A 22,633-nucleotide genomic window follows, 5' to 3' on the forward strand; every position below is an offset into this window, starting at 1 on the left:
GTCTAGCAATGTAGCTACCACTTGTTTATAATCTTCGATTTGTCTAAGGTAACTCCACCCCTAAAAGCTGAGTCAGTTTGTTTATTATTCTCTCCCAACTTGTTGACACACAATGTTTGCTGTTTTCTTTCTCTCATAACCACTCATCCTGTAAATAATTCCTGCATGAATAAAGCCTTTGAACTCCAGAATGTAAGTGACTTTTTCACTCTAATTCACACAAGCTGCAATTTCTGCTAGCACAGGAGTGCTGTCCTCTTCTGCATGTGGCCAGTTTGTTGCCTCTCCTTTGCTCACAGAAAAGCAACCAAGTGGGAATGGTAGTGCTAAGGAGAAAGAGCTGCCACCAGCAGCTGTCATCTGAATGTGTTCAGAAGCTAGAAAGGAGGAGTCCTTCTGCAAGGATCAGCACAGTGCAATGCAGGAATGGGGGTGGAAAGGTTCCTCCCCAGGGACCCAAACCAGAAAGAGAGCAGGCAGGTAGAAGTGGAAGTGGCTGATCTCCTAACTTCAGCAGCTCTTCAGGAAGCTGAAGCCCAATTAATGTTTGGCCAGTTAAATGCCATATTTCGTCGTCCTTGATCTCCTAGCTACAATTCCCAGTTCACTGGAAGATGGATTGATCACTCTGAACATTGTAGTTTTGTGGGGGGAACAGAGATTTCCTAACAACTCTCAGCACCCTTAACAACCACAGTTCCCATGGTTCTTTGCAGTGGGAAGCCATGGCTGTTTAAAGTGGTATGATAGTGCTTTAAGGGGAGTTATTGGTTTATTGGTTTGAACTTTTGGTAGGCGATTTTCCAATCAGGGAGCTGGCAGGACCAAATTCCAGGCTGAGTTAAAATCCTTTCTGTCATCTCGTTTGGTGGCTTCTGGCACTTCTAAAGAATTTCATTCATTCATTCATTCATTCATTCATTCATTCTTAAGATTTTGGAAGGGCTTAATGAATGATGTGAATGGTGCCAGGGTTTGTAAAAACAAAAAACAAAAACTAGGGGTATTATGGTGCATAGGTAAGCAGTGCTTGCAAGCTTATTGTATATTCAGCTTTCCACAGTTTTATATTGTTTTACCCTGTCTTATATTACTTGGTTAATGTTTTGTTAGTTATACCTAAGTAGATCTCTACCTTTCCAGCTCAAATTACTAGAAAACACACCATAAAATAGCTAATACACAGAAGCAATAGGTGGAAAGGGGCAATTGTACTTACCTCCCAGCACCAGTATTTCTGCAGCTTACTGGAAGGAAGAGAGAGAAGCGGGCAAGGAGGTCAGTATGATGCAGAGGCCCCACTGGAGCCAATCTGTTGCTCTCACCCATGCTGTGCCAAGCTCCCAGCCACGCCACCTCTCCCCCCCCCCATAAGCCATAGGGTAACTGCTGCCAGGTGGTGGCCAGATGTGTGTCGCTGCCCTGCCCCTCTGGCTGTTCCTGCTAATCCATAAAAATAAGTTTTAGAAACAGCATGTCAATAAAAGCAGCACAGAAATAATATCAACAATCATCAGAAGAAAACACATCAATCAAAGACTGAAAACTTGTAGCATTCCTCTCCAGCCTCTGTGTGTTCTAAGCTTCAGCTTTCCTGACACCGTCTGAGCTTCTCAACTCTACTTGTCCATAGGGACCTGCCCTGCCTTCCATTTCTTTTATACATCCTTTTAAAAAAAATCAGCTCCTTTCCAAGAGTTCCCTGAGACAAGGGCTTGGTAGTTAAACCAGCTAGGCACTGCAGCTCTGTGTGGGAAATAGAGGTCACCTAACAATTCTCAGTACCCTTAACAAACTACAACTCCCAGAATTCTTTGAGGATGACCTGGGAGGCCAAGGCTCAAATCCCCATGAAGCCATGATGCTCACTGGGTTACCTTGGGCGTGGGTTACCTCACAGCCTCTCAGCTCAACCTACCTCACAGGGTTGGTGAGAGGACAAAACAGGAAGGAAGGGGGTTGTGTAAGCCCCCCTTGAATTTCTTGGAGAAAAGGTGGGATACAGATGCCATAGGAAAAATGAATCAGAAAGCTTCACAAATAGTGAGATGACTCAGAACTGAACCAAAGGTGTGGGTGGGGGTTCAGTTATTTCTATAACGAAGCATTGCTTGAAAAAGACGTTGCGGTTTTGTTTTCCTTTCCGTTTTGAAAAGTCAATTCTATTTGAAGTTAGATTGATGGTATCAGAACACACACAAAGCAATAACTTTTGAGGCGGGTTACATGCTTCTAAAAAAAACTCCGAGAAGCATCTGGTAACCACAAGCAGTGGTTATTGCAAGTCTCTCACAACCTAATAGGAGATGGGAAGAAATATGAAAAAAAATCAGTTTATTGTCTCGGGAGGCTTGTCAAATTGCTTCACTGCCCCTTTCTCTGAAATTTCCAGGTGCATCACTTTGGGACCTCCTTGGTTCAGTAAAATAATTGTTTGTAGACAGGTTTAAAAGACTCGCTACATATGTTTCTTTCTTTCTCTCCCAGAACAGTGGGTTCTACTTTGTAAGGTACCTATTTCTTTTCTCTTTTTTCACCTTCACAAACCTAACCCTCCCATCACCCTAGAAGCCAGCATACAGAGACCTCAACATCTCGTTAAAACGTTTTACAGCTTCTCTCTTGTACATAATGTCATGGTTCGACTCGCTAATTGAAATAGACTTGGCATCATGTCAGACAAATGGTAATGCAACACAGAGAGGGTCACATTTCAAAGACAGAAGACCCTCTCGTCAGTCTGCATCACAACAACAACAACAACAACAACAACAACAACAACAACAACAACTGCCTTGTGTATAGCATGTCAGCAAGATTGTTTTCCTCAGAGAATCCCCTACCCAGAAAACACACTCCAGATTCTACATACAGTAATCTGATCCCTAGCACAATGGATTTGTATTCTGTAGAACAGGAGTTGCTAATCTTTGGGAGGCAAGCATCACATTAGTCAACACTCAGGGGGGGTGCATATTAAAATAGGTGTGTGTGTGTGTGTGTGTGTGTGTGTGTGCGTGAGAGAGAGAGAGAGAGAGAGAGAGAGAGAGAGAGAGAGAGAGAGATTTTTGGGGAGCGAGGTTGTTCAGCCTTGTAGCTGACCTTCCACTAGTTAAGCAAAGGGTGATATTTTTGAACATATGGAAGCTGCATATGGACTACCTAATCACTATACAGTGGTACCTCGGGTTACAAATGCTTCAGGTTACAAACGCTTCGGGTTACAGACTCCGCTAACCCAGAAATAGTACCTCAGGTTAAGAACTTTGCTTCAGAATGAGAACAGAAATTGTGCTCCAGTGGCGCGGCGGCAGCAGGAGGCCCCATTAGCTAAAGTGGTGCTTCAGGTTAAGAACAGCTTCAGGTTAAGAATGGACCTCCGGAACAAATTAAGTTCTTAACCAGAGGTACCACTGTAAATGACCTAGCATGCTGGGTGCTTGTGTAATGGGGAGAGGGAGAAAACAAGGCCCTCTTTGGATGTATGGTCCGCACTAGGGCTGGGAGATATATCAATATATCGCCCCAAACCAGTTTGTGGTTCCTATTGTGGTATCAGTTTCATAATTTTTGACCTGGCAATATATCATGAATCATGGTGTGCATGTGTGCTGTGCAAAAGTCTAAATGTGGGGGGAACCATGAAGCCAGCCAATGCTTCTCTTGATTCCTGCAGCCCCTTTTAAATTTGCTGGCTCAGCGCTTCCCCCTGCCTCCTGCAATGGGCAGTGAATCACGAACAGATGCCGGCAAAAATCACAATGCAGGAAACACCATGAAGCCAGCCAGTGCCTCTACACAGCCCCATCCTTATTTCAGACATCCTGATACATTGGTATATCGCGATATTTAGCTGGTGATATGTCATGATGTTGAAAACCAGATGTCGCCCATCCCTATGTTGGGCACAATGCTACTACTTGGATGGGTTGGGTCCTGTAAGAATACTGTAGCTCTGATATTATTTTAACTGTCCTGGCTCACTCCAACAATACTAAGAAATGTAATTTTGTGCTGAGTGTTCACTGGTAAAGATCCCTCGCACACCCAAGCTACAGTTCCCAGGAATTCCTAGTGATAGTGCAGTCCTATACATGTCTACTTAGAAATCAGCCCCACCGATTACAATGGGACTTGGTCTTGGGGGAATGTGTATAGCGTTACTCAATCTTCTTCTCTAGCTCAGAACCATCCCCACTGACCTCTTATCTTATTGAGATTCGTGAAATTACTTGTAAATGTATCAGGGATAATTCAGTACTGCACTCCCATTAGTCAAGCACAATCCTTGCAGCAGTTAGAGATGCACTCAGTAGCAACCCCTTGGGTGATTCCTTCAGTGAGCAGGGGAGAGAAAAAACCTGTGCTGCTAATGCAGATGTGCCAGTTCTCTCATCCTTTTTGGACATCCATTCAGTCACACAGCAATGTGTTTTCTACCAACATTCAATGAGAGGGTTGGGGGCAGGGGTTGCCATTTGCTCAATCCTGAGAAAAGTCCACGGAGAAGGAAATGTATAGGTCCATAGCTGAAGCCAGATTCTAATTTCCATGCATATTGTTTCTGTTGAAGTGCTCTCTAGTGGTGGAATATTAATATGTCTACCGAATGAATGAATGCATTAAAGGAAGTTCATTACGCAAGTGTGGCACAGTCTACGTAAGATCAGTTCGCAAGGACTGCTCATTTTGCAAGGGAAGGCACAAATTATCATTTGCCCATTGAATTATTTGAATGGTAATATAGATCTGAAATTTATGTAACCCAGATAAATTTCCTAGTAGACTGAAGTGAAGAGCAAATTGAATGTAGTGTTTGCAGAATGAATTATGTACTTTATTTAAATGCCTGAAAGTACAGTTTCTCGCCAGTGACCCCAACGCACTGTAAACACAAGATCTGAAGAAGAAGAAATAGCTTAGCTATCCAGCTGAAGTTTTCAAAACCAGCAGAACGAAAAGGCTAGTAGTTGCACTGAGTTCAAAAAGACATTTAGGCTGCAATCCTAGACCCACTTATCTGGTAGTAGGTCTCATTGAAATCAATGGGACTTGTATCCCAGTAGGCAAGTACAGGATTGCGCTATGAAAATACAATTTCTAAAACATTCAGGTGATGTCACAGAAGGGAGCACAGAAAAGAGGCTTTGTTCATGATTAGCTGCCTTCAGTAATAAGGTGACATATTTCTAATGTGTCCAAATCAGTTCACATGCATTATCTTGGTTGTTATTTTGTCTTGATGGCATCAATTGACAACTGGGTACGTGCAATGTGAAATGGTTGCCTTGGTTGCATGATAGCTTTGATTCTGTAGACTCCGTATATCCATTTGATTTGACTGTACAGATCTGGGACCACTCTGCCACCTGTGGCCATAAAGGCCAATGCATTATTGTGTTATTTATTAAATTTATATCCTGCCCTTCCTCCCAAAGGAGCCCAGGGTGGCAAATGCACAAACAAGAAACAGCTAAAAACGTCATAAAAGCCATTTCAATGCAGATGCAGACTGGGGAAATCTGTCCCCAAATGGCTTGTTAGAAGATGAAAGTAGGTTCCAATAAGGCAAAAGTGTCTAATATTTAGCTGGCCCTATTCCCCTATTCTGTGGAACAGACCTCCTGATAAAATTGCATCTGCAGGAAGCCTTCAACCACCAACTGCAGGTATCTTGTTCCCAGAATGTGTAGGGCTTTTTATATAACAAAAGCAGCAGCTTGAAGTTAAGGCTGGTAGCTAATTGGCAGCCAGTGGGAAAACTGGAACTACCGTACCAGAGTCGTTTGCAACTGGACTTAACTGTCAGGGGTCCTTTGCCTTTACCTTTTTTTTACCACAGGGTAGGATTCTATACTATATCAACATTGCCGAAATAACACACATGTTAAGGTTTTGACCCCTAACAGTGATTTCCCAGTTTTTTGGAGCCTGAGTGCACATGAAAATCCCTTGATGCAACATGTTATAATGAAAGGTTTTTTCATTAATGCAATTTGATTACTTTTGGAGAAGGCTATGCTTGCAATTGAAAGTGAGAAACTCAACAGAAGAAGAAAGGAAGATATATCATTAATAAGAAACCATGTACCATTTAGAAGGGCAAGAATTCACATAAGAATTATCTTAACCTTATTAAGTGGCTAATTTATTAAATGAAATGAGTCTAGAAATAAGGGCTCCCATTCCCCCCACACACACACTAACCAGACTCCTGTGTCTTTAAAAGGGTTGCCATATTTTACTAGCTTTCTGCTTCTCTGCCTATAACTACTGGTTCTTTCACCAGCCATAGTGGGGGGGGGGGTTGCCCATGTTGGTTCCCATGCTTGATAATTGCCCTGACTACTTTGTTTTGCACACTGTATGATTTTGAAAGCCACACACACACAAAAGGTCAAACGGGCTTTTCAGGTCAATTGGCAAATCTCACCATTAAAGGTTGCAACAGAAAATGAGGGAAATTGGCAGATGAACTATGCAGAACCACACAGTAGCCCCCTAAACATCTCCGCTTTTCTGAAAGCTCTTCTGTACCTTCAGAAGTTACCCATGAGAAATCCAGCCACTGTCCCTCTCAGAGATTGCACAACAAGTTTGTACTGGCCAAGGAACACCTTTATGAAATCCGTTTGGCCACAAAAATGTAGCTTACTATAAGTAGTGGAGGTTTAGGATCAAGAGTTCTCCTTCTCCTAGATGGGCGACCTTCCCAGGTTGATGAATCCCATCTGCTTTTCAGTTGCCTCTACTGCACATGCAAAAACCGCCTTCTTGACTGTTGGACCCACTATTGGTCTTGCCCACTCAATACGCCGGAGCCTCTCTTTTCATGAAGGGAAAGTCTCTAACTCGCAGAGGGTTTGAGACCCACTGGCTACCCTCACCTGGTTTAGCTGGCCAATCGAAGCCGTTCCCAGGGGGTAGCCACTGTTGCAGCTTCTAGGAGCCACAGGTGAGAGCTACCGGTAAGTGCAAGGTGGGGATCAAAGGTGGACAAACTACCTCAGAAGGAGCATGACATGTCCCACACCAGAGGTACTGCCCCTCCCCATACACCCCGCATGGCCAAATAATACGCTCCCCAAATGCATACACTAGAATAAAGTGTGTATAAGGTTGCATACATTGGCAAAAATAACATACAGAAATGAATTATACTAGGAGCAATTGTGAAGATTAGGATAAATCGGCACAAAATGCTTGTGATTTTCATCAATACTGGAATGTGAATAGGAGCTGGTGTATATAATTTGAAAAATGAGACCCAGTTTAAATCTCAAGCTAGGCAGGTATACAAAGCTTTCTGGTGTGGGGATTGTGACACCTAAATTTGGTTGCCATGTCTACCTGCTTAATAGCAGCATGCTAGGGACAGGGTAATAGTGGGTCACAGATACGTGGTGTGCAAATGCTGCACATCTCAGTGCCAGCAACTTGGATTAGACATGACAGTGTCCATATGGGACCTTTGTATGGGTAATGATTTATTTTTAAATGCCAGGCATCACATTTAAATTGGACCCGCGATGCATTTGAAGCCAGCAGAGCTCTATGTAAAAATGAGGAATGTAGCCAAAAGGGTCTGGAAGGAAGGTGGGGGAACAAATTAACCCAAAGTGCAATTAAGGGAAGGACTGTGGCTCAGTGGTAGAATGTCTGCCTTGCAAGCAAAGGGCCTGAAGTTCAACCCCCTGCACCTCCCTGCTTAAATTCCTAGACAGCTGCTGCCAGTCAGTGTAGAACATATTGAGTAAGAGGGTCTGACTCAGTATAAGGCAGCTTCCTGTGTTCCCGTGCAATGAATAATTCGGACTGAACTGGTAATACTGTGTCAACTACTAAAGTAACGACTGGCTAAGATAAGGTTAAAAACACACAGAGTAAGATATTAGATCGGAAATTGGATATTAAATAGAGCATGGGAGAGAAGCCATTATTCTACACGTGGCTGCGTTCGCACAGCATCTTATTCCCTTTCCTCAACGCTCCCCGGACGGTTAATTTCTGCATTATATTTCAGCTTTCATGTGACGTAAACGCCAGTTCATGAAAACTAATGGAATATAGCACATGTTCAGTGTTCGTTTCCATTCTATTTTATTCCGGGGGGGGGACCTGTTTGCAGTCCACGTGACCTTGAAAATTGTGGGAGTAAAAAGTGATTAAATTTGGGGCGGTATACCAGCATACAGACTAGTTCTTTCCTGCTGTTTTTGTGAGGGAATTGTGGGGGGACAGAAGCACGCATGTGCGGAATGCCGGGTGGGAGGGGATAGCAACATCGTTCAATGACACACCATGCTCACTGGTATGAAAGAAAGTTAGCATGATCTGCCAGTCATAAAGCCACAGTTCTATAATGCCCCAGGTAGTGCAGTGTGAAAGGAGCATTAGAAAACAGAACAGAAGTATATATACTATAATCAGGAAGCCCAATGCGCTATTCCCCATGCCTGAATGCACTGTGTGTTTGAACTCTTAGAAATTATACCTTGTTGAGTACCAGACAACTTCATGGGAGTCCTAGGTAAGTTTAGTTGAAAGGGTGTGTGAGTGTGAGTGTGAGTGTGTGTGGAGAGAGGCATCATCTCCAAGGCGCTGTCAGAATCAGGCTTGGGTTGGCAACTAGAGGAGGCGACAGAAACAGAGGGGCATCTGATTGGCAGGAACTGGAGTTGGAGGAGGGAGGTTCTCCTCATTGCCCCTCAAGCTGCTTTAGAAAGGAGAGCAAGAATCCTAGCTCCTTCCCCCAGCTCAGACATAGAGGGCACCTGCTTTGCATGAAGAAGGTCCAGCACACAAAATCTCCTGAGATGGATCTGTGCCAGAGAGTTCCTGCCAAGCAAAGCAGGAAGGACTCTGGGCTAGATGAACCAATGGTCTGATTCCCTTTACGATAGGTTTGTATGTTCTTCTATATGATTACTCTTCACCATGGGTAGGCAAACTAAGGCCCGGGGCCCCGGATTCAGCCCAATCGGCTTCTAAATCCGGCCCGCGGACGGTCCAGGAATCAGCATGTTTTTACATGAGTAGAATGTGTGCTTTTATTTGAAATGCATCTCTGGGTTATTTGTGGGGCATAGGAATTCATTCACCCCCCCCCATATGGATACATAGAAGATAGATAGATAGATGATAGATAGATAGATAGATGATAGATAGATAGATAGATAGATAGATAGATAGATAGATAGATAGATAGATGATAGATAGATGATAGATAGATGATAGATAGATAGAGAGATAGAGAGATAGAGAGATAGAGAGAGAGAGAGAGAGAGAGAGAGAGAGAGAGAGAGAGAGAGAGAGAGAGATAGATAGTCTGGCCCCCCACAAGGTCTGAGGGACAATGGACCGGCCCCCTGCTGAAAAAGTTTGCTGACCCCTGCTCTTCACAATCCCAGCAATGGCACACATGGAGTTGATCTCCTAGAGACCACGGTATGCATGAACTTGTCCTTTATTTGTTTCTCATTTCTTTTTCAGGGGACTTGCGGTTAACAATTCTGCCTTTTTCATTTCAACCGTCAACAAATTTATATAGTAGTAAATCCCATTGATTTCAGCCTGAGCCTCAGAAACACAGAGCTAGCCTCCAAATATGTTTTCCAGGTATTGAAATAATAATAAAAGAAAGCAGCTCAAGTTGGGAATGAATTGGGGAAAGTCTTACTGGCTGATTGATGGAATGCCCTTAAAGTTTGTGGTTTTGCTGTTTTATGTTGGTAACATATTGTCCAGTTTGCTTTTCACCTTGTGCCCAATAAAGCTGTAGTAAGTGCTATCTTACTCATTGTTATTTGGTTCAACTGGACTTTTTTTCTAAACAATCCGTCCTTTGTTAATTTTAGGTAGTTTTTAGATTGTCTGTCTGTGTTTATTTATGGTTCAGTGTGCCCTTTTGGGTAGGCTATGTCCCAGAAGGGGATACATAAGTAATAACCGCAAATCTTGTAACTTTTTGTGCCAAGGATTGAGAACCGCAGGCCTGGGGGCAAAATGTGGCCCTCCAGGCCTGTCTATCTGGCCCTTGAGACTCTCCAGAGGCCACACTCTCTCTCCCAGGCCAAATCCCTTACCAGCCATGCCTCACACCCTCCTGCAGTGCTTTTTGCCTGGCTGGAATTTGCCCTTGAACTCTTCCTTACCTAGTCAGGCGCAGAGTAAACTGTATAACTATCACACATAGATTCACATTTTGTAAATATATGCCATCTGGTACTTGACAAGGGCACAAAAATGGCCTTTGTTGAAAACCTACCCCCTTGGAAGGGGCTCCTCTTAGATCGCTTTGCATTCATTTTTCAATGGGGAATTGGCTCACTATGTTTTTGAGCAGGGAAATGAGGCAAAATTCCTAGAGCTGTAATGCTAAGCCAAGCCCCGACTTAGAACACATGTTGCTGCACTTCTCCTCCAAGTTCTGATGTGAGAATAAGGTGACGGCTTAAAAATTAGCCGCTTTTTCTTTAATTCAAAAAGGAACTAAGTCAGCGGCCTACAATGAATTGGCAAAGCCTGCACGACTCACACAACCTTTCACCCAAATATACTTGTGTATATATAGAATGATCTGGTTGGTTAAAGCTGGTAGTGTTGATGTGTGTACAGTTGGTCGGTCGTTTTGCAGATAAAGACTTTTAAGAATAAAAGCAGAAAATACTCTGCAAGGACACTCTCCTCGTGGACTCTTTTATGCCGACAAGGGTCCGAGGACCAGGCTGAGGAGACAAAGGGAGTCAGGACCTTTGCTTTTTTCAAACACTGACAAGATAAGCCATAGCGTGGCTTAGTGTGTTGTCTGAATCTGGCGTTTGTCTCCACTAAACAAACTATGCACTGTAAACTAAAGACCAACATGGATCACAGCTTGTGGTTTGTCCAGAGTGAGACAAACCATGGGCCTGGGTTTGGCCAGCGTTCTAGACTAAACCATGATGTGGTTCATAGCAGCGCAGTGGAAGGAGGATCGGGAGACGATCACAGTGGCCACAATCTCTGCTTCGAGACCCCACCTGCTCATTCACTTGCACTAAGCCATACTTGGGCTTACTGTTGCTTGCAAGCCAGTTCTTGGTCTCTATCAACTTATACACCGGGGCCCTGATGCCGATTAAAACTAATAATGGCAATGGAATCTTTCCTCTCCGTGCAGATAGCAGCTGTGAGGACCCAACAGAGATCAGATCTGCTGAGGGGGCAAAGGGTTAAATTATCCACTGCCACCATGGCTTTTAAAAAGCCATTCATGCATTCACTTAATTGCATGATTAATGTCACGTCTTGCTGAGCACTCCATCAAGGCGTCTCCAAACATTTGATGCAGATGTGGTTGTTAGAGCACTCTGCACACTGACCTTCCACTTGCACACTGTTTTCACAACTCCAGCCAGCACCAATTACTGGAGGCTGTCTTTCCATCTGATTCTGAGCTCTTCAGTCACCACAAATGTTTGGAAGTGGCACTGCAGGGGAGAAGCACCCCTTTGCTTAATGGGCAGAGCAGATGAAAGAAGAAGCTTTTCACCGAGGCTGCTTCGTTCCAGCTGCTGAAATGGGAGTTAATCCTGACAAGCCTTCTCAGAGCAGAGTCGCACTGTTGGGCTGCTTTTACACTTAAGAAGCTCTCCTCCTTTTCTGAAACAAGCCTCTATGTATGTAGGAGTCTTTCTCACTATAATTGTATTTCTAAAAATGAAGAAAAACTGAATTGGCCAGGATCCATGGAACTACTCAGATTCACATGAAAGACATGAGCTAGCTAGCCCAATGGAATGACTGGCTTTGTTTTCTTCTTGGAGCACCTTGCGACCACATCCAGGTTTTTTGGGGAGGACCCAGACAAGGAATGAGCTCCCACTCCGGTGCCAACCCTCACCCTTTGTTTTCCTCCTTTCCAGTAAATGGTAGCAGTAAGTGCTAAGGAGTAGCAGCACTGGTGGAGTCTCCAGTCAGCAGCAGTGGGACTATCAGAGGCGCTGAGGCTACCCAGGTTTGCTAACCCTGGAGCACTGGTCCTGCCAATGGTTTGCTTGGTCCTGCCAATGGTTTTCCCACAAGCATTTGGTTGGCTGCTGTGATAACAGAAAGCTGGACTAGATGGACCATTGGGCTGATCCAGCAGGACACTTCTTATGTTCTTCTGGCTACTGTTCAAGGGAAACAAATCTAAAACTGCCTTGTGCTTCCAAAACCACATTCATGGTTCTCTCAATCCCAGTGATTTGCCTCCCCTCCCCAATGCTGGCCATTATCTTTATACCTTCATCGTTTTCAGAGTACAATCAGTGTTGCCATCCCACCCTTTGTTTCTTCTTCTGCCAAGTTTTGAATGGCCCTGCTTTGCAATAAGTCTGCAGGTCTCTACACACTTGCCTGGAAGTCAACCTCAATAAACTTAGATGGTCCAGTTTTTTTAGTGGATATGCATAGGATTGCCCGGCAGTTGAGTGAGCAAATCTGTCCATTTTGGTTTCTCATTTGTTCCAACCCAAAGTTCCATTTGCCACTTTCTGCATCAGTTGGGAAACTTCTTGTTGTTGTTGTTCTCATGTAAATTTGTCAGCATTTATGTGCACATTTCGCCCAACATGAACATTTTTATGTGACTTTTTTCCTACTACACACATTTTTTTTGCAAGCAATTCTCCCTGACACAATGCCTTTTTTAATGCTGTTTTCGCTAATGAATGCATTTTTAATGCATGGCCGCCACAAAATTCAGAGAAGTGTGAATTTCAAAGAAGAACTGTATTTCGGTTTGCATATTGTCTCTGGAAATGCCTGTCAGGTAGGTTTGCAGAAAAATGAGTCCCAAGTAACACACACACACACACACACACACACACACACACACACACTTACCTAGCTTGTAACACACTCTCCTTTTGCTGGCATGTCTTTCATAGAACAATCTTTTCTAAAGTTTTATAATTAGTTTTGTGCATGTGCTTTTGCAACTGGTCTCCTTGATAATTAACGGTGTGTGTTCATGCAAAATACTCTAGGGGATACTGTATAGCTCCTCTAGCCCATCCGCATAGCACTTCAGCTCTGTCTTAGCAAAGTCCAAAGATTGTCTGTCTGAGGCTTCTTAGTTTCCAATTAACCTGGGAAGCACCTTTCCTTTGCTTTAGCTAGTGAACTAAGCATTTTAATTGTTAAGCCCCTTCCTTCCTTCCTTCCTTCTTTCCTTCCTTCCTTCCTTCCTTCCTTCCTTCCTTCCTTCCTTCCTTCCTTCTCTTCATGACGTAATGCAAGTAGACACACCAACGTAAACCAAAAAGCAAAAGCTAATATTCAAACCATGCAAACCTATTCACCAAATAACCTTTGCACTTGAGACTTGAACCCCAGGTTTATATCTGGTGTAAGGTCAGGTGAGGGTTTTACGCTTACTTGCTCCTCCACCGCCCCAGGTAAAAGTCAGTGGAAGTCAGATTTGTCTGCAAAGCTCACCTAAAGCAACATGGAAAGCTAATCCAGCCAAAACAGAGAATGTCAATGTGCTTGTGTCAGTAACTTCCAGCAGCCAACTCAACAATGCCTTACCATGCATCTCTACCTTTGGCTGCAGCGAGGTACATCTAAGCACGATGTCATTCGGGAGCATCCCTAGGCTGTAAGTTGAGCTCCAAGTGCAGTACGGGGAGAATGCCTTGGAGGGTACGGAGTGGGGAGCAGATCCTTGACTGTGTCATTGGAGTGGAGGGAGGGATACAAAGTGGGACTCGAATTGAGGAGGAGAGCACATGTGAGTCAAGCAGCGTCTCCATATATTGAGATTGGAGAGCCTTCAGAGGTAAACGCTCCCCTTTTAGACACTCCAAAATACATCTGCTGGTGGATCCTTCAAGGGAATCACCTCAAGGGCACCCAGAGAGTTAGCTAAGAGAGGTGAGGCCAAAAGGTTGTTGGAATGGGATATTTTGCCCAGTCTGGTGTCTCAACTCGGACTGACTGCATAATATGAGATGCTCAAGGCTTCAGTCATGTCTTATCTCATGAACGTGGAGATGGGTCCACTCACACTTTCTGCTACAATAGTGGCTTAAGTAGAGGTCCCAGACTGGCCCAGATGTTTTGTTCATCTGAACAAAAGAGCTGGGCGATTTTTGCCTGTCGCTCACATGGATATGATTTGCTTCTGCTCTCGTATGGTTCTGCAGCACATCCTTTTGTTATTGTCCCTGGTGGTTTAGGAAACTGTTGTTTTTCTCAAGGAAGCAAAAGCCCAGTTGCCTGCTTTGTCTGCCAGGAGAATCAATCCACCAGGCCTAGGCGACCTCTCTTTATTCTGCAGCACATCAGACTCTAGTCTGCCTGTGTGGAAATTTCCATCTGTAACACACTGACAGGTTAGAAAAGAAAAGGTGGATGCATGTCAGCAGCAGTAGCGAGTTATTAAAGCTCACTTTGTGTATTGCACCAACGGCTCCCGGTTATTTATTTTGCTTCGGCTGCGAATGAGATATATATATAAATGTAATATAGTTTTACATGTTGAGGCATTTTTTTCTCATTTTTACTGCTGCCAGCTTCCCCAATTTCCCCTCAGAGCAAGGCTCTGGCTCACCATAAATTCTTTGTCAGAGGGAGTGAGCAGAGACACCGATATTTTTTTTTTCCTTTTAAAGTAAGTTACAGCAACTTTTTAAACCTCTCCAACTCAAACAAATGCCCGACAAAAGAGGCCCGAATTCTAATTTGGCTTCATACCACTCCTATAGCCCCAGGTTAGTACAGATATATGGCTCTTTTCATCTTCAATAGTCTTTACAAACACTGACTAATTAATCCTCCCGGCATTCAGACTGAGTTGGATGTGCTCCTTCTACCACATTTTATAAGGTTAGCTCTCCTACAGAGATCACTGAGGGAGTCGGTGGCAGGGCTGAATTTTAAGCATTCCATCTCCCAGTTATGTCGAAATAGCTGCTTGCTCCCGGGGGCTACCAGGACACACCCTTGGGTAATATATCTCGAGCTAATCACCACAGAGGCTTCCAGGCCAAATCACACCATTTGCCCATGGCTTTTTAGATTTCAAATCGTGTTCCAACGCCTTTTTCTGTACTTCCTCCACCTCAGATTTGTGTGTGTGTGTGCCGTTGTTGTTTTCCCCCAGCCATTTCCAGAATATGCAGCCTGGTTGTTAAATGGGGCTATCTCAAGCCAGGGAACATTCTTCCAGTATCTAAAGAATTCCAGTTGGTTCCCAGTTCATTTCTTAGTAGACTTCAAGATGCAGTCTACTAGGATCTAGGAAGCTATCAGTTACTTGAGGTTGCGGTGTCTGAAGAAAGACTGCCCACTGCCACGGGGACTTGTCCGTTCCTTCATCATCTCCTTTTCCAGGTTTCCACCACCATTTTAGGGATAGGGCTGTTCTGATTGCATTGTTCTGCTTGTGGCAGTACCCTCATCGAGAGAGAGATTTCCTCTAAGCTTCTCAGCACTGTGTTGGTGGCCTTGTGCCTCTGAATACCATTTGCTGAGAGCTGCAGGATTTTGCACTCATATTCTGCTTGTGGATTCCCCATGAGTACTTGGTAGGCAAATGTGAGAAAACTGTGAAGGAAAACATGCTTTACCCTTTGTTATTGCTCCCCAACTTACCTTAAAAGCCCCTAGGATAGTGTACACGTGAAACGGAAGCAACGGAAAGTATTGATTGACCTTGCTCAGGCCCAAGTCTGAGGATGTTTGCTTTTTTCCTTTAGCTCTTATGCTGATGCACTGATGGGTAGAGAGTTGTTGATTCAGTTCCCTGTATGCTGCAGATACACCGTGATGGGCAAATGGTAGTGAATGAGCTAATAAGGTAGTGAATAGACCTAGCAATAAAAGTCATTAAGGAATGTTGATATTTCAGGTGCAATGTATGAACATACATTCTTGTTGCTTGAAATACTTTCATTCATACAGTGCTATTTTTCTAGAAAAAGAGGTACTGCAACTCACCCTTGTTCTCTTAGAATGGCAATGGCGCCTACCTGAGAGGTGTCAGAACTGAGTTCTGTTGAGTTCCGGGGGGGGGGGGGGAGCCCTGTATTGATATTTGCTAAGTATTAGTTAGCTTGAACCTGATTATAGAAGAGGTATAGAGCCCTTAACTAACTTTATACTATACATATTAGAGGCAAGGAGGTTGAAGGATCTGTATGTTTAAATTTAAAGATTAACCATTGTGCTTTTGTTTGTTTTTACTGTTACTATTGTTAATTTATTGTACTAGGATGGCTTGTAATGTTGTTGGCTGACATGGAATGAACAACGTGGAAGTAGTTATGTAATAAACCTGATGTACGTTGTTTGTAAAAGGTACATTAGCTGTGTGAAACCTGTGGTCGTCGCAGTACCCATCACTTATGGGATTGTCCTTTACTGCAGTGAAGTTAATAAAAGGGTATTGTCTTTCTGGAATCTTGCTTGCGTTTCTTATTCTATTCCCTGCCTGAGAGGAACCCGAGGGATGGTTTTGGTCACTTCCTTGTCTACAGGATGACTAGAGGGGTCATTGTTCTGATCCAGAAAGCTCTTATTAGGTTCTTAAGTGGTTTGAGGACAACACTGGAGGAGGAGTTTAGTTATATCTTGAAGCATCCCAGTATTTCTTCACCTGTTCCTTTGGTGTGGCTTGAGATTATCAGATGAAATGAAGCACAAAAGCACAGGTAGGGCTAAACCAGAGCTTCGGGAAAAACCGAGCAGTTTCAATTAAGGCAGATTGTGGCCATTGGATGTAGCACACAGCATCCACCAAAGCTTGTCTTTACTTTTAAAGAAACAAATTTCTAGCCCCTCTAGCTTGAAAAGAAGTGGACCATTTTCTGGTGACATCTCCAGAGCTAGAGAGGCTCACTGGCAGAGCTAATCTGGTGCTCCTGCCACAGTATCTTCACCAGGCCAACCTCCCTGCGACTTTGCTTCTCCGTTCTTGCAAGAAGCAGTGACTCAACTCCCTGGAGGCCGGGTGAGCCCTGCTGCCCCCACTGTGTCACCTGCAACCAGTACCAAGTTGGCTGGAAAGCTGGTTTCAGGGTTGCCTCCAGTCTGTGAGGGGCCTGAGCACAATGTCTACCTGCTGATGGGGCCCTTCCTCTAGTGGGCTTCCTGGAAGCAGTGCAGGAAGGAGCAGACAGTAGCAGGTGGCTACTTTTCCCACAATGTCCAGGAATGATGCATTGTCTGAAATCAGAATGGCAGCTAGACTCTGGTTCAGTGGACCTGAAGACCTGTTACATGATGAAATCCCACTCAACCCTTGGCAAGATGATACAGAAAGCCAGCTTATCAAGCCATTCCATGCCCACCACAGTAAGTCCGAACACAAACTTCAGCAATGGAAATCAGAGGACAGATATGGGAAGAATACCTTCCTCCACACTTTAATTTGCATCTGATGAGAGGTAAAATTCTCCTTATCCTTGGCAGGAGGGCTGAAGAAGACTCATTTACACAAAGCACAGATGAGGGAGTGAAATTGGGCCTGGACTGTAGCATTTCAGACAGCACTTGTGGGGCTCATGTGACTGATGTTCTCCTCCATGTTATAAATAAACTAAATTAGAATTCCTGCTGCACATACAAAAGTTACCTGTCAGTAATAGGACTAGGCTTGTAGATTTGGGGAGAAATTTTTAAACGTGGAAATACAAAATCTGGGGTGGGGAACCTGTGGCCCAGCACCTGTTGTTGAACTCCAACTCCCATCATCCCTGACTATTGGCCATCCTGGACAGGGATGATGGGAGTTGTAGTACAGCAACATCAAGAGGGTCAACGATTCCCCTTGTATTCAATAATGTGCAGTCTGAAATGGCGCAGTCCAGGAACAGTCTAGCTATGTCGTCTGCTGCTGCTTTGAACTAAACCAGGAATATATCTTAGAAAGTGGCCATATGCACCGTGTGATAAATTACTATTTGATAAATGGATATCTTCATCCACCTATAATCAATTGGAAATGCACTATTTCCATATATTAACTACAGCAAATTTTGCTGTATGGAAGTGGCAGCCTTTCTAGTGCCATTCTTCAGGTAGTAAGGTAGCTACGAGGCATATTCTAGTTCATATATTTTATATTAACTGCTACCTGGTGATTTTTCATGGAGCTGAGAGCTACAAATTTCAAATGGAATTTTGGTTTCCCTCATTTGCCTGTGGACTAAAACTTTAGCCAATTTTCAAGGGCATGCTTCACAGGAATTGCACACTTTCTGCAAAACAATATTCCGTCGAACTCAGTATTTCCAAGAAAGAATTCAATATTTAGAAGCGAGGGATCTCTTTTGTATATATGTGGTCAAGCCTCCAAGTCCCTCATAAAATTATACAGCAGATCACACTGTGTTTTGAAATAGGCATTGATTGATTTTTCTGTACATCTTGGCTAAATCAAAGAGATAGACTGAAATAATTTGAAATGCATATGGGGAAAGGGGAGCTTTGGTTTGCATTTGGAGCACAGATTCAGGGGGATGCGTAGGAGGGTTGTGCCAAATAGTCTCTCGTTTTTATATTCACTTTGAAAGTAGCATATTTGATGTGTGTGCGCACACACACACACACACGCACCATCTTATTTTGTCAACTCTTTTTAGCATTGTGTGACATCCAGTCTCCCACCTTCAGACCTCATTGCTCTCAGTAACAAATGTCCCACTCGTAACAAATGATGGAGGCTGGTCCATGAGGGCAAATGGGGCGCTTCCCTACCAACCTCAGTCTGTCTTCAGCCAACTCCTGCCTGCCTGCCCTCCCACAACCAGCCAGGGGGTGTCTCTGCCTGCCATTGGCACTGGCTCAACATTGGCTGTTGGTCTTCCTGCCTCCTGCCCTACCAGTTCCAGTGGGCTCTACTTGCCAGCAAGAAAGATCTGCATGCATAAGCAGCCATGTGATGCTTGTAAACGGCCTTCCACACACATTGGATGCTTCAGATGTTCATCACATGGACAATCCCTGCCCAAGTTGTAATGTTCACTTGCGCATTGGGTGAACAGGTTGGATGATGGCGGTAGCTAATTGGAGCCAGAAGCAAGTTTTTTGTGTTTTATCTTTTACTTTCTCTAAAGTAAATAGAGCATATGGGAAAGTTACTTGAATGCCATACAACGTTACACAGAAGCAACTTACATCCAATCCCTTATTAAAATGGAACTCCTTGCCAAATAAGGGTTATCTAAGGGGCCCTGGGAGGCTTTTAATGTTTAATAGATTATTATTTTATTTTATTTTTCTGTTGGAAGCCACCCAGAGTGGCTGGGTATAAATAATAAATTGTTGTTGTTGTTGTTGTTGTTGTTTGTTAGGCAGCTGCTTTATTTTTATTTGTTCATCACGCCATTGCATGGTTCCCTGGGCAATGTCCATTTAATAGCTTAACACGCTTTATAAAAGGCAGAGATACAAAAAAAAATTAACATAATAAAATCCAAAAACAGCACAGATAAACAAGCTAACTGCAACCACCCTCAAATTCATGTGGGTCACGTGGGCAGCTGAAATAATCTCATAAAAGCTAAAAACCTATGAGCAAAGAGCAGCACAGCCAGAATAAAAGCAGAGACAAAATACCAAGTCAAGCCATTGGTCTTCCTTGCTTAGCTCTGTCAGCAGTGAATGGCAGAAGTTCTCCAGGGTATCAGACAGGAGGCTTACCTGGAGACGCATGGGGTTGAACCCAAGGCCTTCGGCATATGCTTTGCTACTGAGCTCAATGGAAGTTTCAGCTGTAGATACTTCAAAACCTTTACCTGCTGTTGATTATGGGGTTGTTGCCGCCAATGATGATGTGTTTTATTTGTACGTTGCCATCGGGATACACGATATTTTACAGACAAATGTAACTAAGTAGTATCTGTGCCCCAGGGAGATAACAATCTAAACCATCTAAATATCAATAGAAGAGGCAAGGAAAGTATATTGGGAAAGCAGTTACATATACCTAGACTTCATTGCTATCTGTGAGGACTAAAGATACAAGTATGTATGACTGTCCTAGATAGCAATGAAGTTACAACACTTATTCCGCCACACCACAAACAGAAGTTTTGGTAGCGGGTTTTACAGTAATCCCTTTGTCATTTGAAATTATGTACATTTCCCATCCTGTATTTAAAACCAGCATAAAGAGTCCAACTTGCTTGATGTCAACTGCCAACAAGTGTTGCAGGTGTGTGATTCACTGCACCCTAAATGTACAGGTGTACAAGAGGCCCCTCCTTCCATCCCCTCTTCTCCATCATGGGTTTGTATACATGCACATTATGCACATATGAAATCTACCATCATTGGCAGAGCCAAATATGCAGCCTGACCCTATTCCTGTTTATTTGGAAATCAGACCCGCAAAACCCACCACCCTTAAATGATTACACAAGACCTGCAGGCAAGCATTCAGGACCACTTTCGACCATAGGTTCACAGTTTCTTCAGTGGGTTATATGCCCACCCAAATAATTGTCTGTGAATCAGAAGAGGCTTTCTTGCATACCCATCAGCTAGCTGTATTGGGTTATTTTTCTGGTGCCTGCCCTGAGCGCGGCAGCTTTATTAGTCATCTCCCACTGGTTGAGCTAACTAGATTTTAACAGATTCCTTAGAACCTTCCATTCTCATCCCCCCACTCCCTCTCCCTTTCCTTCGCTCCACAGGGAAGCTGTAATAATTACAGGCATATAAAAAGGATTGTGTGTCTGTGGCCAGCCTGCTTTAGTGTGTGGTGATATAAGAAAGGAGACTAGGAGCTGCACTGGAGGGGGGAAGAGAGAGAGTGAGAGAGAGTGAGAGAGAGGCTGCCTAGATGTGTGTTTTAGTGGATGATTAAATCTGGGGAGGCTGATCCCCTTTCATGCTGAGGATGTTGTGAGCTGCAGGAACGCCTCTCCCTGCCAGCCTGCACTAGGATGATAATCAGTCACTATGAAAACTCATTAGCCTCCACAGCAATGAGTCCTCCACTGCTCAAGCTTGGTGCTGTCCTTAGTACCATGGCAATGATTTCTAACTGGATGTCCCAAACGCTCCCATCATTGGTAGGACTAAACACCACCAGGCTGTCCACTTCTAATACTCTAGTAAGTAACTGCAATCTCTTGAAGGGCTTCGTTTGGAGGAGGGCTAGGGAGGGGGAAGAGACATTCAGAGCAATTTATTTTTCTTTTTTAAGAGACTGGGAAGTCCTTCTTCATAAAGTTTTTAATCTCCTTTTGAAATCTGTTTTAAGTAGGAAACCTCCCAAGGCTCTTAATTGATGTATGTTGCGAGGTGGACCCTAGAACCTCAGAACAGTTGTGAAGGATCTTTGCAGGAGAAGATTTTGAAGTGAGCTTGATGAATACTTGTCTAAAACCCTGGGTATTGTATGCAAGATGCAAGATATTGCTAGATGTTGAGGTTTGGGTTGTTTTCATGTGCAGGATTATTATTATTCCAAAAACAAACAAAAAATATTGTCGTGGTTATGTGGAGTAAAATAGATTAGACTGTCAGAGTTGTTTATTTTTATGTTTATTTTATTGTAAAAACTATCATATGCAGCAGAGCAGAATAATTTCTCCCTCCTCCCCTCCCACCTTCCCGCTTCTGCCAGGTTTCAATGCAGCATGTAAATATCACAAAATAATATTTTAAAAGTAGGAGTTTTACCGGTTGGCCAGAAAACAAACACACACTTGCGAGCAATCTGGCGAGGAAAGAATGCCAATTGTTATTCCCAGCTTACCAGCTATTGATGTTCTGCTACTTTTCCTTATGGATTTAATCTCCCGTTTATGACTACTTGCAGTTCATATATGATGCATGCCAGGGAATTTTGTTCCAGCATAAGAGCAGCCAGTTCAAAATTGCTTTTATCTGTCTCGTTCTGTGGTCTTAATATTGGCTTAATAGCTTGGTGGAAGGGGTGAACCCTGGGTTCTTTGCCATCTCATTTGATGAAAGAGGAGCTAATGAAAGTTTGAAGAGAAGGCACTTAAACTAAATATCTGTGAGGAATCATTCCTCCACACCTGTGCTAACATGCCGTGTAATTGCAATCAAATATCGGGGCAAGAACAGCTTGGGGCTAAATTTCACTTAAAAACTAAAGATGTGATTAATTTACTGATCAATGTTGAATTTGCCAAAAAGCCTGTGAACAGAGGAAGATAATTATAGTAGTTAGCTTCCAGTGCTGTTCATTTGGACTCCTTGTTTTGCTATTTTTAAAGACCTTCTAATGTAGCCCTATTGATTTCAGGGAGACTGTGTGTAGAAGGGAGACAATTCTGATTATTTTCAAGAAATACAACTGAATTATTGCCTTTGTACCTACTGGGGCTCTGGGAAGATGTGAGTTTATTTAAACTGTGCACCCAGTTTGACTTACTAAACTTGATGGATCAGCTCTTCACCTAAGGTGAACTAGTGTATGTAGCTCTTTAGACCTCAAATGAGCTGTATCGAGTTATGGATTGAGGCTATACATTGTGTGTGTGTGTGTGTGTGTGTGTGTGTGTGTGTGTGTGTGTGTGTGTCCTTATTTTTGACTGCAGTAAGATGAAAAAAACTAAATGGGTTTAATTAAGGTTACAGCTAGAAGGAAGGGGACGAAGTGTCACTGTTTCTCTCAATTATA

The 22,633-nt window shown here is 43.5% G+C and overlaps 1 protein-coding gene across 3 annotated transcripts in view; it reads left to right on the plus strand.

Moving 5' to 3' along the window:
- Window positions 1-22,633, plus strand: part of OLFM3 (olfactomedin 3) — a 147,926-nt gene that overhangs the window by 76,368 nt on the left and 48,925 nt on the right. The window contains exon 1 of one of the 3 annotated variants that reach the window (XM_035122750.3): window positions 20,725-21,092. The exons of 1 other annotated variant lie outside the window; for it this stretch is intronic. In XM_035122750.3, coding sequence (XP_034978641.3) covers window positions 20,922-21,092 — 171 coding nt within the window. In that variant the 5' untranslated portion in view covers window positions 20,725-20,921. One more of the 3 variants, XM_088673781.1, reaches the window with a different exon arrangement.

Source organism: Zootoca vivipara, chromosome 7 (genome assembly GCF_965207765.1).
Source record: "Zootoca vivipara chromosome 7, rZooViv2.hap1.1, whole genome shotgun sequence".
In the NCBI taxonomy this organism is placed as follows: domain Eukaryota; kingdom Metazoa; phylum Chordata; class Lepidosauria; order Squamata; family Lacertidae; genus Zootoca; species Zootoca vivipara.